This window comes from Elgaria multicarinata, chromosome 2 (genome assembly GCF_023053635.1).
Source record: "Elgaria multicarinata webbii isolate HBS135686 ecotype San Diego chromosome 2, rElgMul1.1.pri, whole genome shotgun sequence".
Classification (NCBI taxonomy): domain Eukaryota; kingdom Metazoa; phylum Chordata; class Lepidosauria; order Squamata; family Anguidae; genus Elgaria; species Elgaria multicarinata.
The window spans coordinates 171,407,662-171,424,891 of record NC_086172.1 but is presented as its reverse complement, the minus strand read 5'-3'; the positions used below and the strand labels follow the sequence as shown (position 1 = coordinate 171,424,891).

The 17,230-nt window shown below is 45.5% G+C and overlaps 1 protein-coding gene across 2 annotated transcripts in view; it reads left to right on the top strand.

Moving 5' to 3' along the window:
• MTHFD1 (methylenetetrahydrofolate dehydrogenase, cyclohydrolase and formyltetrahydrofolate synthetase 1) overlaps window positions 1–17,230 on the top strand; it is a 91,796-nt gene that overhangs the window by 13,218 nt on the left and 61,348 nt on the right. Inside the window, exons 2-8 of one of the 2 annotated variants that reach the window (XM_063118136.1) lie at window positions 405–489; window positions 3,215–3,274; window positions 4,938–4,991; window positions 6,515–6,651; window positions 8,912–9,012; window positions 11,650–11,786; window positions 14,567–14,678. In XM_063118136.1, the coding sequence (XP_062974206.1) occupies window positions 405–489; window positions 3,215–3,274; window positions 4,938–4,991; window positions 6,515–6,651; window positions 8,912–9,012; window positions 11,650–11,786; window positions 14,567–14,678 (686 nt within the window). Of the gene's footprint in view, window positions 1–404; window positions 490–3,214; window positions 3,275–4,937; window positions 4,992–6,514; window positions 6,652–8,911; window positions 9,013–11,649; window positions 11,787–14,566; window positions 14,679–14,790; window positions 14,823–17,230 lie in introns of those variants that run through there. The other variant, XM_063118138.1, reaches the window with a different exon arrangement.

The window sequence follows — 17,230 nt, the reverse complement described above, 5'->3', positions numbered from 1 at the left end:
TCACTACCACGAGATGTGGTGATCGCCACCAATTTGGACGGCTTTAAAAGGGGGTTGGATAAATTCCTGGAGGAGAAGGCTATCAATGGCTACTAGTTGTGATGGCTATGTGCTACTTCCAGTATCAGAGGCAGTAAGCCTTCATACATCAGTTGCTTGGGAACATGGGTGGGAGGTTGCTGTTGTACTGTGTCCCTGGTCAACAGCTGGACTAGATGGACCCTCGGTCTGATCCAGGAAGGCTCCTCTTAAGTTCTTCTAGAACAATTAATGCAGGTTTGAATCCTGGTGCATCTCTTATGAACTTGACCCTCCCTGCTGTCTTTGCTGCTTCATAATCCACAATTAACGCCTACTCTCTCTGTCTCCCTCCCTCGCTCTACCTCAACTCCTTCCTCTTCTAGGCAAGTAAGGCACAGACTGAAGAACCAAGTGGCAGAAATGAAGGAGAAAGCCCCAGGTTTCAGGCCTGGCCTTGCAATTCTACAGGTAGTGGCTATTTATTTATTTATTTATTTATTTGTGATACTTACATACTGTCAAATATAATAAAATCTCACAGCAGTTCATAAATATTAAAATCATATTTAAAATATAATATTTAAAACACAACATTAAAACACTACCTATTACAATAAAAGCAATGAAAGGAGCAGTAAGACAGAACTGCGCAATTAATTTAATTACAGCCCCAGGAAAGCCTGAGTAAACAAGTGTGTTTTCGGGAGGTGTTTAAAAGATGGCCACAAAGGAGAGAAACATATTCTCAGTAGTGCATCGCTACGGGTCCAAACCCCGAATCCAAAGCGGACTGGGTGATTCGGACCCTCCCGAACTGGATCCGAACCGGTTCAGGCGAAGTTCAAGGCAGCCCGAAGCCAATTGGCTCTGAAGCTTCAGGCCACCTCGGTGCTTTGGAGGCAGCCCACCCCCACCCACCCAGTCTCCTTACCTGCCTCCGCTGTCAGCCGCCCTTGTGTCCAGCGGCTTCTACCGCCACCAATGCATAAGACAGGAAGTAGGCCGTGCAGCCTACTTCCGTTCTTATGCGTCAACAGCAGTGGAAGCTGCCAAACGCAAAGGTGGCGGCGGACAGCGGAGCAGGTAAAGGGGGAACGGGAGGAGGGCTTACCTGCTTTGCTGCCGCCATCTTTGCGTTCGGCGGCTTCCACTGCCGCCGATGCATAAGACAGGAAGTAGGCCGCAGCCTACTTCCTGTTTTATGCATCGGCGGCAGTAGAAACTGCCGAAAGCAAAGGCGGCGGCGGCGGGTGGCGGACCAGGTAAGGGGGGAGGCATCCCCACTTTTGTATACACTTTCCCTAGCTGATTGTGGAGCTTTAGGAGCAAGAAAATAAAACTAAGCTTTTAAGACGATGGGAATTTGTCAACAGGAAGGAAATCGGCATTTTTATTCTCATTTAATAAATGCATGTAGTATTTACCATATTTAAAAATATCTCTAAGTGCTTTTTAGTGTTACGGAGCAAAAAAATTGTCAAATTTGTTCTTAAGCTAAATTTGACCCTTTTAGTGCACTGTAGCACTTTGACACTGAATTCCCGCCCCCCCCCCCCCAGCACTGAACAGAATGCAGCCCTCATGGGAGCCCGGTGGGGCGAAAAAAACCCTAAAGTGCCTATTCCTGTTTTAAAATAACAGATGTTTTTAAACCAGTATGTAGATAATGTGATGCAGATGACACAGCACTCCAAAACAAAACCAATGACCAATGATAACGCATCGAATTTATAAAATTAGACCTTTTTTTTTCATAAATGTTTTTAACTTCTACTGCTGTTTCCCCCCCCCCAGCTTTTCCCTGTTTTTAATCTGCTTTTATTGAGTCATCTTGGTTTTTTGATTTTTATTGTTTTTATGCATTGTAAATTTTGTTGAATTAAAAGGGATGGCAAAAATGCTTTTTATAGCTAGTATTTGGGATGGAGGTTTTAACTGTCTCCTGCTTCCCGGTCTGTGGAGCATATTAATTTTTATTGGTAATCTGTTTTTATTGAACTTTTATTGAATATGTACTTATTGAATCTTATTGTATCCTCTTTGTATGGTTTTTATTTTGTACGTTGCCTTTCCACTTTTAAAGGTGTCCTAAATATAATTTTAAATAAATAAAATATTGGCGTGGGTCATATCTTATTCTATAATGGGGTTGGCCAACTTCTTGGAAAGGCCTGAGAGTGGTCCAGGGGCTGGAGGGGTATTTTAGCCCACAAGCACGTCCCCTTTCATAGAATCATAGAATAGCAGAGTTGGAAGGGGCCTACAAGGCCATCGAGTTCAACCCCCTGCTCAGTGCAGGAATCTACCCTAAAGCATCCCTGACAGATGGTTGTCCAGCTACCTCTTGAAGGCCTCTAGTGTGGGAGAGCCCACAACCTCCCTAGGTAACTGATTCCATTGTCGTACTGCTCTAACAGTCAGGAAGTTTTTCCTGATGTCCAGCCGGAATGTGGCTTCCTTTAACTTGAGCCCATTTTTCCGTATCCTGCACTCTGGGAGGATCGAGAAGAGATCCTGGCCCTCCTCTGTGTGACAACCTTTTAAGTATTTGAAGAGTGCTATCATGTCTCCCCTCAATCTTCTCTTCTCCAGGCCCAACATGCCCAGTTCTTTCAGTCTCTCTTTCATGAATAAAGCTGGCACCATTTAGCTGTACATTTCTGTATTATATACTTATACGCAACATACACAATCAAAAGAAAAGTGCAACAAAGCCTGGCATGTACCTGTCTTGAACCACAAGTCCCATTGCCACTTTGTGTCTTGAAACCCCAGCAGCCACTGTTTCTTCTCTGCAAAGCAGCCTCGGGGAGGATGCTTCTAGGGGAGAAGCAATGGGCGAAGAAATACTTAACCCTTCCCCACCCACCCACTTCCTTTCTCAGTTGGAATTTCAGGCCGACTTTTCTCAGCTTTGAGAATAGTTGAGGGAGTTTTATCAGATGTGTTGCAGTTTGCCACATGGGCAAAATAGCTTTGTTGAAACTAAAAGTGGAGAGAATGAGACTGAGGTCGTGTGATGCTGCCATGTTAACACCAAGAAGTTTTCTTCCTTGCCCTGTTCCTGGATCGAAGACTGTATGGGAGCCCCACGTAAACCGCATAGAGCTTCCTGAAATAAAAATACAGTAGAAATGAAATAAATGAATTACCTTTGTGTGTGATTTTTTTTTTTTTGCTTATTATTTTCAAGGTTGGAGATAGGGATGATTCAAACCTCTACATTAGCATGAAGTTGAAGGCCGCTGCTGAGGTAATACTTCTTCCTATAGCACAGGATTCTCTGTGGAACATTTCATTCCCTCTGCTCAACTTGGCCTTACTGGATAGGAGATGCAGCTGCTATAACACGGTGGACGTAGCTCAGTGGTAGAGCACCTACTTTGCCTGCCGAAGGTCCCAGGTTCAGTCCCTGGTATCTCCAGGTAGGGTTGGGAAAATCTTGCCTGAAACTCTGGAGCCATTGCTGCCAGTCAGTGTTGACAATACTGGACTAGATGGACCAATGGTATGATTCAGTATAAAGCAGCTTCCTATGTGGCCCTTATTGCAGCCTTATTGAGCTTGCTCCATGATCCATGACCTTGGTGCTGTTTCAGCAGCATATGTACCACTGGTAGCGCTACACTGCTCTTCTCACTCCCAAGGTGGAAAGAATACTGTAGTGCTATGTCAGCTATCTCTTCCCAGCTGTACAAGGATAGGATAAGTGGTACCTCAGTACTCTAGGAAGGAGTGTTGTGGTAAGTAAGAGGATAAAAGGAAGTGCTAGAATTCACCACTTGCTCAAGAGCAGTTGCTCACTGCTCCAAATTAGTGGCTCATTGTACGGGCGGTTTAATGGAAGTTAAAATGATGAAAAATACTCAATGGTGCAATCTTATGCATGTTTAGACAGAAAAAAATCTCCTGCAACTTCCAGTATTCCCATGCTGGCTAGGGAATGCTGGGAGATGTAGGGGTTTTTTCTGTCTAATCTTGCATAGGAATGCAGCCTCAATGTTTTTATTTTTAGTTATATATAGAACCAAAAAGAAGAATGCAAGATGAGGACATGTTCTTGTGTTCCCCGATTGCAGTGAAGCCACCCTCGCACCACAGTGTGAGAAGACGAGGTGTTGCCTTGTTGCTTTGGCAAAATGGGGAGATGTTTTGATGCCCTTGCCCAGTGGACAGACACTTTCATCTCTGTAGGCTCCCTTCTGAAAAATGGCCAAAAGCCAGGTCCTTTTTCATGGTGGGGAGGAGGGACACAAAAAAATTTCGCCTCAGCTCTGCCTATGAGGGTTGTCATGGACTTAACATAGGCTGTGTTTGGACATCACAATAGTCAGTGGTGGGATTTATAACTCAATAGTTGATTATCTAGGGGGTACTCCCCACACGACATGATAATAACTGTGATGTGGATTAGGATCAGTGTTGAGTTGATTATTAGTCAACACTGAGCTGACTCACTCTTCCCCTGGCCTCTCTCCCCCCCCCCAGCCCTCCCGATAGTATCCCATCAGCCATTGCTGACAAAAAACTATCTTGCCAGCTGGACTAGTGCAGCAGCCACCACATTGATCACTTTCGCCTTGTGACTCAATGGCCAATGAAATAACCAATGCTGGCCAATGGAATAACCAATGGTACCTGCCACTCAACATGATAACCAATGGTGGTTCAAACAGCCAACTTCGCACAGCGTTGGTTCTTTGCGTGGGGTTACTTCAGCCAAATCACCAACCATTGGTTAAAAAAATCCCTCCACGCAACACAATAACCCGTGGTGGGTTAAACAACCAACCGTCAACTATTTAAACTACTGTTGGTTATCATGTTGTCTGAACCAAATCAAAATAAGAAAATTATCTTGCCGTTTTCGTCCAATCATGTGTCACAACTCATGATTTTTTTTCTTTCTTTTCCAGATTGGGATCAACGCCAATCACATCAAGCTGCCAAACACTGCAACAGAAGCTGAGGTAATCCAGTTCACTAAAAGTAATAGGGGGAATCTTCAGGGAAAAAAACACTGAAAGGTGGGGAGGAAACCCCAAAACAGCCCAGTGAGGAGGAACCAATGGGGAGGGGGAATGGAATGGTGTGTCTGGAAAAAAAGATGGCGGAAGATGGCACAGTTATAAAAAGTCTAGAGAGAACCATTTCATTATCTGGTTCAGACTTCTTCTGTTTCGTGCTGAGAAGCTATTTTTAAACGTCCTCATGGACAGAAATGACAGCTGCCCATAGTAATCAATGGACAAACTCAAGATTTTAATGTAGCTTTAATTAGCAGTGTGTCCATTCTACCCACCCTCCCAAAACCGCTCAGAGAGCTTCGGCTATGGGGCAGTATACAAATACAATAAATAAATAAATAAATCAGCCCAATGAGGACTGAGCATGCTTAATGGAAACAGAAGGCTGACTGACGGTTGAAGAGTGGTGATAGAATCATAGAATAGCAGAGTTGGAAGGGGCCTACAAGGCCATCGAGTCCAACCCCCTGCTCAATGCAGGAATCCACCCTAAAGCATCCCTGACAGATGGTAGTCCAGCTGCCTCTTGAAGGCCTCTAGTGTGGGAGAGCCCACAACCTCCCTAGGTAACTGATTCCATTGTCGTACTGCTCTAACAGTCAGGAAGTTTTTCCTGATGTCCAGCTGGAATCTGGCTTCCTTTAACTTGAGCCCATTATTCCGTGTCCTGCACTCTGGGAGGATCGAGAAGAGATCCTGGCCCTCCTCTGTGTGACAACCTTTCAAGTATTTGAAGAGTGCTATCATGTCTCCCCTCAATCTTCTCTTCTCCAGGCTAAACATGCCCAGTTGTTTCAGTCTCTCTTCATAGGGCTTTGTTTCCAGACCCCTGATTATCCTGGTTGCCCTCCTCTGAACACGCTCCAGCTTGTCTGCGTCCTTCTTGAATTGTGGAGCCCAGAACTGGACGCAATACTCTAGATGAGGCCTAACCAGGGCCAAATAGAGAGGAACGAGTGGTGAAGGAGGAGGCAGAACAGAACAGAGTGGTTGGAACCCTGAACAGAACCACTCCACATTGCAACATTTTGTTGCAGTGTCCCACTGATTCAGACAGATTTTCAAGCAGAAGAAGAATCTGCCTTTCACAGAGTCAGATCAGTGGCCCATTTAGCCCAGTAATGTCTTAACTGAATGGCAGCAGCCCCACCCCCACCCCAAGCTTGGGGGAGACTTCATTCCCAAACTTTCTGCTTCCTGACCCACTTTTTAATTGGTGGCACCTGAGACTGAACCTGGGACCTTCTTCTTGTGAAGGATGTGATCTGTCATTGATCTATAGCCTCTTCCCTCTGAACAGTGAGACTTTCCATCTCTCAGAAAGCCCACTTATGGTTTATGAAATAGCTGGTAATGGAAGCCAAAGGGTACCTCTGAACTTTCTAGCACTAATGTTCTGAAATGTGTTTTTTCTTTCTGATACGTATTTTTTTCTCCCTTGTTCCATTCCTTTTTTAAACACTTAGGTGCTGAGATGCATTAACGGTCTGAATGACGATCCTGCCGTTCATGGCTTTATAGTCCAACTGCCTCTGGATTCCAATAAGCCCATCAACACTGAGAAAATAACCAATGCTGTGGCACCTGAGAAGGATGTAGACGGGTAAGCTTGCTGTCATCGTGAGCATATAGTTTGCTTGGAAATAAAAACTCTTTCAGTCTTTCCCCCTTTAAAATAATGGCTTCTGTTGTTTCTTGGAGCTTTTATTTGGTTATAAGCGGGGGCTGATTTCTAACGTGTCACCTCCGCATTTGGGTCATGCAATTGGGCTTTGTAAAATCTATAGGTATTTGTGTAGGAAGAATGATAATTCATTAAATAAAGTCATTTGTAAAATGTTTTATTCTGTTTTGATATTGGTATCTTACTTTCCTCGCCATTCTGTTTCCCTTTTGTATTGTGACTTAGGGCCTTCCTAGACGTGGCTTTAGCCCGGTGTGAGCCCTGGGCTCACCAATATGCGCCCGGGGTAACCGGCACCGCTTGAGGCCTGGTTTTTCCTGCGGTCTTGGGCTGAGCCCAAGACCACAGGCGTGTAGCCAGGTCCGCCGCTTTTCCCGGCTACCGGATTTACTTCCGAGTAGCTGGGAATAGTGGCGGATGGGCCGCAGCTGTGGCCATCAGAGCTAGGGTGGGGACATGGGGGGCGGGAAACGGAGGCTGGGGAGATCGGGGGGGAATCGCGGCCCAGGGGACATTGGGGGGGTAGGGGATTGGAGATCGTGGATGGGGGGGCAGGCAGGGGATCAGAAATTGCAGATGGGGGGCAGGTGGGGGAAGGAGAATGGAGCTGGGGGGCGGGGGGAAAGGCGAATTAAAAAAAAAAACCTACTTACCTTTCCTGCGTCCTGCCGCTTTAACAATAAAAAAATAGCGGCCGCAACAGCTCTCCTCCAGAGCTCGTCGCGGCTCCCGTCTGAATAAGGGCGAGATCTCGCGTTATTCATAACGCGAGATCTCCCCTCCTCTCCCACGTATTTTTCACCAGGTCTAGCAAGGCTCTCACTAGATTGTAAGCGTGTGCATTTTTTGTTCTTAATCTTATAGCATTTAGAAATGTTCAGGTGCTGCAATAATAACAGTAATAATAATAACCCACAAATAAACAAAGAACAATCATACCAATGGCTTAAGAAAGGCGAGCTATTTCCTGAAACAGAAGGATTCCTAATAGCCATACGGGATCAAGTTATAGCAACCAAGAACTACCAAAAATACATCATAAAAGATAACAGTGTAACAACAGATTCATGTTGGAAATGTCATAAATCCCAAGAAACAATAGACTATGTAACAGGAAGATGTAAAATTCTGGCCGAAATGGACTATATGGCAGACACAATACAGCTGCAAAAATAATTCACCAACAACTGGCGATCAAATTCAACCTCATCAAACAACCTACACCATACTATACATACTCACCCGAAACAATCTTGGAAAATGCAGATCATAATATATACTGGGACAGAACAGTTCATACAGACAAGACAATAGCTTACAACCGACCAGACATAACAGTTATAGAGAAAAAAGAAAAATGCACATACGTCATTGACATAGCAATAGCTAATGACAAAAATGTTGTAGAAAAGGAAAAGAGACAAAAATATACACCCCTGGCCATGGAAGTCAAAGAACTATGGCAACAGGAAAAGGTCACAATTATTCTGTTAGTCACACTAGTCACCAGCTTCACATCAAAAAACTATACAGAAAACCTTCAGAAACTGAGCCTACCAAAATACTTCCATACCAACATCCAGGAAGCAATCATAATTAAACCATACTCAATTGTCAGTAAATTCGTGAGTCAATAAAAGTCAGCATGACCTGGCAAAACCTTTCATGTCTGTCTAGAAAAGCCACCACGAGCAGTTCAGTTCAGTTCTATAATGGCCAATACTCAAAGCTGTCTGAGTGGTTCACAGATATTACAACCTACAAATACAAGATAATAAAAACATAACATAAAGACTTTAACATACAAAATTTTAAAACGATTTAAAACAACTAAAAACCAGTTTTTAAAAAAGACCAGGACCTGATAAAACAACCGAGATTAAACACCCCATCATATTCTGTCAAATGCTTGGAAGTTGAGGAAAATCTTAATTTGGTGCTGAAAAGATGACAATGTTGGTGGACTTCAGTGGGTAAAGGGATATCAATCCAGATCTTCCAGAAATGATAAAATATTTCTGCCTTCATTTCCTTATGGAAAGATTGAGCCCCAGCAGTTGAAATTGAAGTCATGTTCTAGGACTGATCTATATATAACACTGAAAGAATTGCTGGAATTTTGGATGGCTTCATATCCTTCTGAGACCCTTGACTCTGCTGTTTCGTTTCAATTTCTCAGCTTGAGCAGCATTAATGCAGGGAAGCTCTCGCGTGGGGACCTCGGCGACTGCTTTATCCCGTGTACACCGAAAGGATGCATGGAGCTTATCCGGCAAACAGGTGAGCAAGGAAAGGATGCGTGGGATCCTGCGTTGGCGCAGGTGAGGGTGCTCCTGGGAACCGCACACCAGGGAAGGATGATGATCCTAGTGCCAAGGGAATGCATTTTTGGTGGGGCCAGTCAAGGAAGGACTGTAGCTCAGTGGTAGAGACCCTGATTCTCATGCAGAAGGCCCCAGGTTCGATCCCTGGCATCCCCAGGCAGGGCTAGGAAAGAATCCTACCTGTAACCCAGGAGAACTGCTGTCAATTATTATAGACCTACCTAGTGCTCTCCAGAGGTTTTGGACTACAGCTCCCATAACCCCTGACCATTGTCCATACTGCCTGGGGATGATGGGGATGTAGTACAAGATATCTGGAGGATGCCCAGTTGGGGAAGGCTGGTCAGGAAGTCCAACCGGATGTCTAGTGCTGGTCATAAGAACATGAGGATAACGGTGTTGGAAAAGACCAGAAGTCTGTCTAGCTCAGTATGTTGTGTCTGGGAAGGGGAAGCCTTTGAAGAGTCAAACAGAGCATGGTGCAAACAGCCATCTTCTGTTCCTTGACCCTCATCAACTGGTAAATGTCCTATTCTGGGCTACTGTGGCTAATACCGTATTTCTTCGATTCTAAGACGCACTTTTCCCCCCAAATAAACATCTCTAAAAATGGCGTGCGTCTTAGAATCGATGGCGTCTTAGAATCGAAGCAATATGGTAGATGCAAAAAGACTCTATCCTATTAATAAAGTGTCTGAAACATCCATTCCAACTTTCTCTCTCTGGCTTTATCGCTTTTAGAAAGCTGAGCAAGCAGGGTTTTTTGAGATCGCTTTGCAAGTGATTGGGATTTTTTTGAGATCACTTTGCAGCCTGATTGGGGCCTACAGCGCGCCCCGCGCAGCGCCAGGTGGCCCTCGTCAGCTGCGCCCGGAAGACACGCGGCTCCAAGAGTCAGGAGGCTCACCCCCCCAAAGCACCGGGTGCCCCCCCCCCCCAGCCGCCGCCCTGGGAAGACGCCCAGCTGGGTTTTACCCACCCAGCTCCGGCGTCCGGAAGCGCACGTCCCAAGTGGAGCCTGGAAGTAGTCCCCACCCCCTGGTTTGCTGGAGGGCAGAACAAACTGCTAATACTCCTCACGCCCGTGGATGCTGGGCCAAAGTGGCCCGAAAAACCTGTGGCCAGAGGCCAAAGAAGTACTGCTCCACTGAAGCTGCTCTCACGCGGCAGCTCCAGTCGTCTCTCTCCTCCTCGTGCAGGCAGGCCTCCAAAAGAGGAAGCTCCTGCAGCAGCCGCGAGCCATGTGAGCGAAGAGGAGCTGGGGGGGTAAGCGCCTGGGTTTTTTGCTTACCCCTAAGCCCCTCCCAGCCCAGTGGCACCAAAACCCAGCTCTTTCTAGGAAATTTCTAAGAAATTCTACTCATAAAAGATATTCTAAGAAATTTATTTTTTCTTAGAATCAAAGCTTTTTTTTCTGTTGGTGGTACTGAAATTAGTGTGCGCCTTAGAATCGATGGCGTCTTACAATCGAAGAAATACGGTAGTTAAATAAATAAATAATAGCCACTAATAAAGCTGGTAAGAGAGGGGTAAAATTGTCTCTGATCTGTTGCTGAGTGCCTCCCCCAAACCCAGCACAGGGAGAGGGGCAAGACCAAATTGATGCTAGCAGAGAGAGAGATTTCACTGTTCCTTCTGTTTCCAAAAGAGTCAAATTGTACCCTGGGATTGTATGCCTGCATCCGTAGAGAAGAATGTAAAATGCCAAGGTTTAAAGATGGCGCCTCTGCTAAAGGGTGGCTGCAGGTGGCTACATGCCAGATTTGCATTCTGTAATGAATGGACTGTGAACAATGAAGCTTTGAATGTAACCTATGACCTATGATTATGCACCTTAACTTGCTGATTGAATGTAATTAAACTTGCTAACCCCGCCCTGACCAATCAAAGGGTTAGAAAGAAACTAACACCCCCCTGTGTAATCAGAGTATATATATATATATATATATATATACTCTGAGTATATATATATATACTGTAAGATTCCTCTGTTCTGGGTGCATCCATTTTGGAGAACCGGAGAGCACCCCGTACTGCAGTATTGGAAGTAAAAAACGATTAAGAGCATTCTCCAGCCTCGTGTGTTTGATTAGATATTAACGCGCCGGGGTAGCGAGCCTTTCATTCCTTTCAGGGACAACATCACGCATGTGTGTATTGGGGAAGGAGATAAAATAGCGGCCTGGCAGCCATCCATTTGGGGCCAGCTACCCTGCCCATCCAAAATATATGGATCCCTGCCCATAATGCTAAATTCTTATTGCCCAAAGTTGCCATGGAGATGTGTTCTTGAGGTTTGAAAGCTGCATGAGGCATGATGGCAGGGGGTGCAGAACCTCAGGCTAAGTGTTTCAGCTCTCTGTGCTACGGGGAGTAGGAACAGTCCTTCTGCCAGGTTAGACGATTTATCCATCAAGTTCAATATTGTCTGCTCTGACTGGCAGCAGTTCTCCAGGGCCTGGGGCAAAGAAGGGTCTCCCCCATCCCCTGCCTCTTGACCCCTCTAAGCGAAGATGCTAAAGACTGTGCCTGAGATGGTCTCGCAGACACAGCTCTTGCAACTTGGATGCTTAACCTGGGTTCGGCGTTTCAGGCATCCAGGTGGCCGGCAAACGTGCAGTGGTGATCGGGCGCAGTAAGATTGTCGGGGCTCCCATGCACGACCTGCTGCTGTGGAACCACGCGACCGTGACCACGTGCCACTCCAAGACGGCGTCGTTGGCTGAGGAGGTAAAGCCGAGAGAGTGTGTCCGGGCTGCTTTTTTCTAATGTACAAAGTGTCATTTTTGCTGGCTCTATGCTTTTGTGGCTTACGATTGCTTGTAGGGTGGCGGGGTGCTTCTGAATTCGCCCTCACAAACCTGCCGGTGGCAAGGCGTGGCATCAGCGCAGAGCACCCTTAAGCAGTTGCTGGGCCGTGGTACCTGCTTCGCCTCCCCCAAATGCCAGGCAGCTGGGTCTGAGCCGCTGTTTTAATTGGGCCACAATGGCCACTATGTAGCATCGTCCCAGGGCACTGGGCGGAATTAAAATGGCGGCTCAGACCCAGCTACTTGGAGCAGATTGTGCTGCTGTTGCTACCATTGAGTGGCCCTCTCAGACCAGGAACTGGCCCTGATGACATCACGTGACTGAAATGTGGTTATCCTAAGGCCTCGGCCTTCGTGTGGCCCTCAGCTTAATTTCATGTGGGCCCTCAGCTCAATGGAGGCCGGTGGCTCTGATGTCTGTGGGGCAGTGAATCCGCTCCAAGTTTCAGTCAGAATCTGTCAGTTTCACACCTTGGATAGATCTTGTAGAGTTCTGGCTGGTTCGGACTGAAACCCAGAGCGGATCCACCCCCTCACTGACAGCAGAGCCTCCACTGCCTAATTTCAAAACCCTTCTGTAAGTGATTAGTTCAGACCCCTGGCAAGAATGATCTTCCTGTCCCCTGGTAGCCAACTGGTAGATGGAGGGAAAGGGGGCATGAGAGGCAGATGGAGAAAGAAGGGGAGAGGAAACGGGGTGAACCTGGTCAACTGCTGGGTTCAGCCCTGTTCACTGCCAAAAAAGCCCTCCACAGGGAAAAAAAAAGATTCCCTGACCCTAGTGAGGTCTTTTGCAGTTCTCTTTTGGAGGTAACAGGGCTTCAGCGCTGGACCTTTGACATGCAAAGTATGCGCTCAGCCCTCTGTTGTGATGCTGAATAGGAAGTGTCTCTGGGAAAGACAGGTGGCTGCTTCCCTCACCTACAGCTTGTCTACACAGACAAGCAGTGTGGACTGGCAAGGAATCCGCGTAGAAATGGCTCTGCAGTCCTCCAAAACTCTCTGGACCAGCCCTGAGTGTGAATGATAAAGCGGCCACCAAAGAATCTGAGACGAAGGCCTTTGTTAGACCAGGCTGTATCTCGGGGTGATACCTGGGATCGTCCCAGTGCGTCCACATGATGCACAGGGGATCCCGGGCTCAGGCAGGGATCAACCCTCCCTGGCCCCGGGATATAGCCCTACCATTTGGCCCCGCTTTTTCCGCAGTCCCGGGCTGAGCCTGGGACCGTTGAAGGTGTGGCCCGTTTCCACGGCTTGACCCCAGTTCTGCACGATTACTCATGCGGAGCCGCACAGAGCCCATCAGGAGCAGGATGGGGGGAGCAGGGAAATCAATTTAATTTTTTTTAAAAAACCCTTATTTTTCATCGCTCGTGTGCAGCCAGCCCTTTAAAAGTTTTTTAAAATGGCAGGCGCGACGGCTCTCTTGTTGAGGTCGCCTTGCCTGATGTGTAAACGAGGGCGGGATCTCGTGTTATTCACAACGCGAGATCACCCCACCTCCATCCTGCATTATCCTGTAGGTCTAGCTAAGGCTGATGTGTGTGTGTGTGTGTGTGTTGGGGGCAAACACGGTACAATCCTAGCATGTTTCACATGCTATTTCCAGGTAACTGCTGGTGGCTTGGTGACCATCTGTAGGATCGTACCACTTCAGATTTGCAGGTGGGGGATTTCGTGAATGAATATTCTCCCCCATGTCAAAACTCCCTACTTTGGGAAACCTAGTCTTTCAGGAGGAACAGTTCAATTCTAGGTTTCTCCCTGACAGGCTAGATTGCAATATGCAGGCCAGGATGTATTCTTCACAAAAGGGAACGTTTGGATGAGAATGCCAAGAGTTTGCTGATACGTCAACACTGCCCCTTTCCAGCATGTAACTCCTCGGCTGAGGGAACTACACTGGCTGTCTATTCGCTACCAGGCCAGGTTTAAGGTTCTTGTACTTGTGTACAAAGCCCTAAACAACTTGGGACCAGGATACCTGAGAGAGCGCCTTCTCCTCTAGCAACCTGCCCGGTCAATGAGGTCATCTGAGGGCCTGCTTCTGGTGGTTCCATAGACCCATCCTCCGATTGGAGTCCCCCAGGGGAAGAGCCTTCAGCATGGTGCCCCCCCTCCTATGGAATTCCCTCCCTCTGGAGGTCAGGCAGGCACCAACTTTGTATTCCTTTTGGCGCCTCCTGAAAACGTCATTATTCCAGGAAGACTTTCCTTAATGATCATCCACGGTTCACTGTACATTTTGCTTCTTTTATAATCTATTTTAAAGTGTTTTATTCTGTTTTTGTTTTTATTTTATCTTGTATTTCATTTTATCTTATTTTATCTCTGAAATTTTGAATGGGGAGCGGTATATAAATATTGTAAATAAAATAAATGGATAAATACATAAATAATGAATAACACAAAATATTGAGGGAAATGACTTTGGGCTCTTTGGAGTTGATCTTCATTCCTGAGACGGGTAGTCGCTTGCTGCTCAAAACCAAGGCAAACTAAAGTTTCTTTCCACTCCTGCTAAGGTTGTAACTTGAGATGTTCATATTTTTATCGATCTAAGCAAATCCTGTTCCTTTCATAAGTTCTTCGCTTCTCAGACATTTCTTTTTAAATTGAGAAATCACTTTAAAGAGAGAAAGATTGCAAGAAGGAAGGGAATGTGAAACCCTGTTTTCATACAAAGTGTGTTTGCAGGTCAGTAAAGCTGATATCCTGGTGGTTGCAGCTGGCAAAGCTGAAATGGTGAAGGGTGAATGGATTAAACCTGGTGCAGTGGTGATTGACTGCGGAATCAACCACATACCAGGTAATACTACAAAGTACAAACTCTACGTTCTCCAACAAATACTCTGGTGTCTCTTCAGATCGTATAAATTTTATTTTATTTTTTATTTTATTTTATTTTATTTATTTGCGGTGGTGATTGACTGCGGAATCAACCACATACCAGGTAATACTACAAAGTATATACCGTATTTCTTCGATTCGAAGACACACTTTTTTCCCCATATAAACATCTCTAAAAACGGGGTGCGTCTTAGAATCGCGGGTGCGTTTATTATTTCTTAGAATCAAAGCTTTTTTCCTGTTGATGGTACTGAAATTAGTGTGCATCTTACAATCAATGGCGTCTTAGAATCGAAGAAATACGGTATATATATACATCAACAACATACCAGTTAATACTACAAAGTATATATATATATATATATCTCACTCTACATTCTCCAACAAATACTCTGGTTTCTCTTCAGATCGTATACATTTTATTTTATTTTATTTATAACGTCTATATACCGCTGAATATAATGGAATCTCTCAATGGTTCGCAACATTAAAATACAATATTTAAAACCCAGTATGAAATCACTTCCAACTACAATAAAGGAGCAGTAAAATGGAGTGGCCTAATTAATTTGCTTACGGCCCAGGGAAAGCCTGGGTGAACAAGTGAGTCCTCAGGAGGCGTTTAAAAAATGCCACATTTTCTGCCTTCTGAATGGTGGGTGCCACAACTTAGTGACAAGGAAATTGTCTTTCCTAGGTTTCTGTCCCTCATGCAAAAGTACGCAAGCACCACAGAATTTTGGACACTCCCCCCCCCCGCCCCCGGATCAATAGAATTAAGAAAAGCCAGACAACAGCAATCCAAATCCTGCCTTAGATTTTTGCCTACACACTTGACTCCTACCTAGCCCCTGCCGGCCACTTGTTACGTTCTCCTGAATTTCATATCTGAAAACCTTGCATTCTTGACCCCAGCTGCATATCACCCTGGACGGAAAGAACACAACCTTCCTTTGTCTAAACACCTCAAAGACCCCTGACTGGGCATTTTGGAAGTATCGGAGCAGGCTCTGGGACTTTCCAGCTGCCCTTGGGGACACTTATCAGGAACAAAAAGTAACACTTGTACTGGTTATAGCTGCCATAATATAGGGCATTGTTTATATAGAATAGTTCCGTTTTGGAACATTTATGGGACTTGTAATCAATCGCGGGACGGGGGGGGGGGGAAATATGAGTTCATCAGAGCAACTTTGTATGTATACAAGTTTGCCGTGCGTGGGTTGTAGTCCGAGAGTTCGGCCTTCGGCTTGCTGGAGGTTGCCTTTCTCTTACACGTGTAGTCTGAATAAAAGCCTTTGTATCAGGACCTGCCTGGATGTTGTTTCCTTCCTACCGGACCAGGGAATTTCCCTGTCGATAGAAACCCCACCGCCTGGGTACATCATGGTAACTTTCAGTCCATTTCAGAATGACCAAGACCTTAATGCAGGTGTGCTAGCTAGCATAGACGTGACTCTGTGTGTGTGTGTGTGTGTGTGTGTGTGTGTGTGTGTGTGTGTGAGAGAGAGAGAGAGAGAGAGAGAGAGAGAGAGAGAGAAGAGATGGGAGGAACATAAATAGTGTCTTTATTCAGAGGTCCCAAAACTTTTTGTACTCGTGGGCATATTTGTGAATTTGAGAAACTCCTGTGGGCACCACCATAAAATGCTTAATCAGTAGATTGGTGCTTTAGTGTCTACCAGTCCCGTCTATGGATCTGAGGCTGTGTCTTATTCAGCCGAAATGTTTGTTTTGTGTCTGTTGGACACCACAACATACTTTTAATAAGGTATTGTCTAATTAGGCTAATTGCTGGCAGTGCAATACAGATAATGCTTGTTTTAAGCATATCTTTTGCCAATGTCCAGTGGTGGCTTCTTTTCGGGAGGAGATTATTACACAGATAAATTTTGTCATTGGAATGGTCTTTAATATTCACTCACGTACATGCTCTTCTAAATTATTTATCATGGAAATTAACGAAGGGTTGGCCTAAATGGATTCTCTGCGCCCTTTTGATCGTAAAAAGACTGATATTACAATATTGGAAGGATAAACACTCATGTCCTATAATGCAATGCGCTGAGGACCTTACAACACTTTTAATATTTGCATGGATGGCATTTAGATGCCACCTTCAAATGGATACCTATTTGGATAGTTGGTCAGCTTTTGTGGAAGCGTATGTATCATTGCTAGAAAGTTGTATGCATTTCATGGGTATTCATTGCTATCGATCTATACAAAACTATGTCTGTATCTTAAGAATTGGAAGAAAAATAATAATAGCAAAGGTTTGCAGGTGCCTGTGGATACCGCATTGGGGTCCCCTTCATGGGTGCTGCATTGAGGACCCCGCTGTAGTTAATACAACCTCTCCTACCTTCCAGATGTGTTGGGCTGCATCTCCCAATGCCCATGCTGGCTAGTGATGATGGCAGTCAACACATCTGGAGGTCAGCAGATTTAAGCTGCCTGTATTAGTATCTTCCAAGAATGTCCTCAGCTCAGATTTATTTATTTATTGCA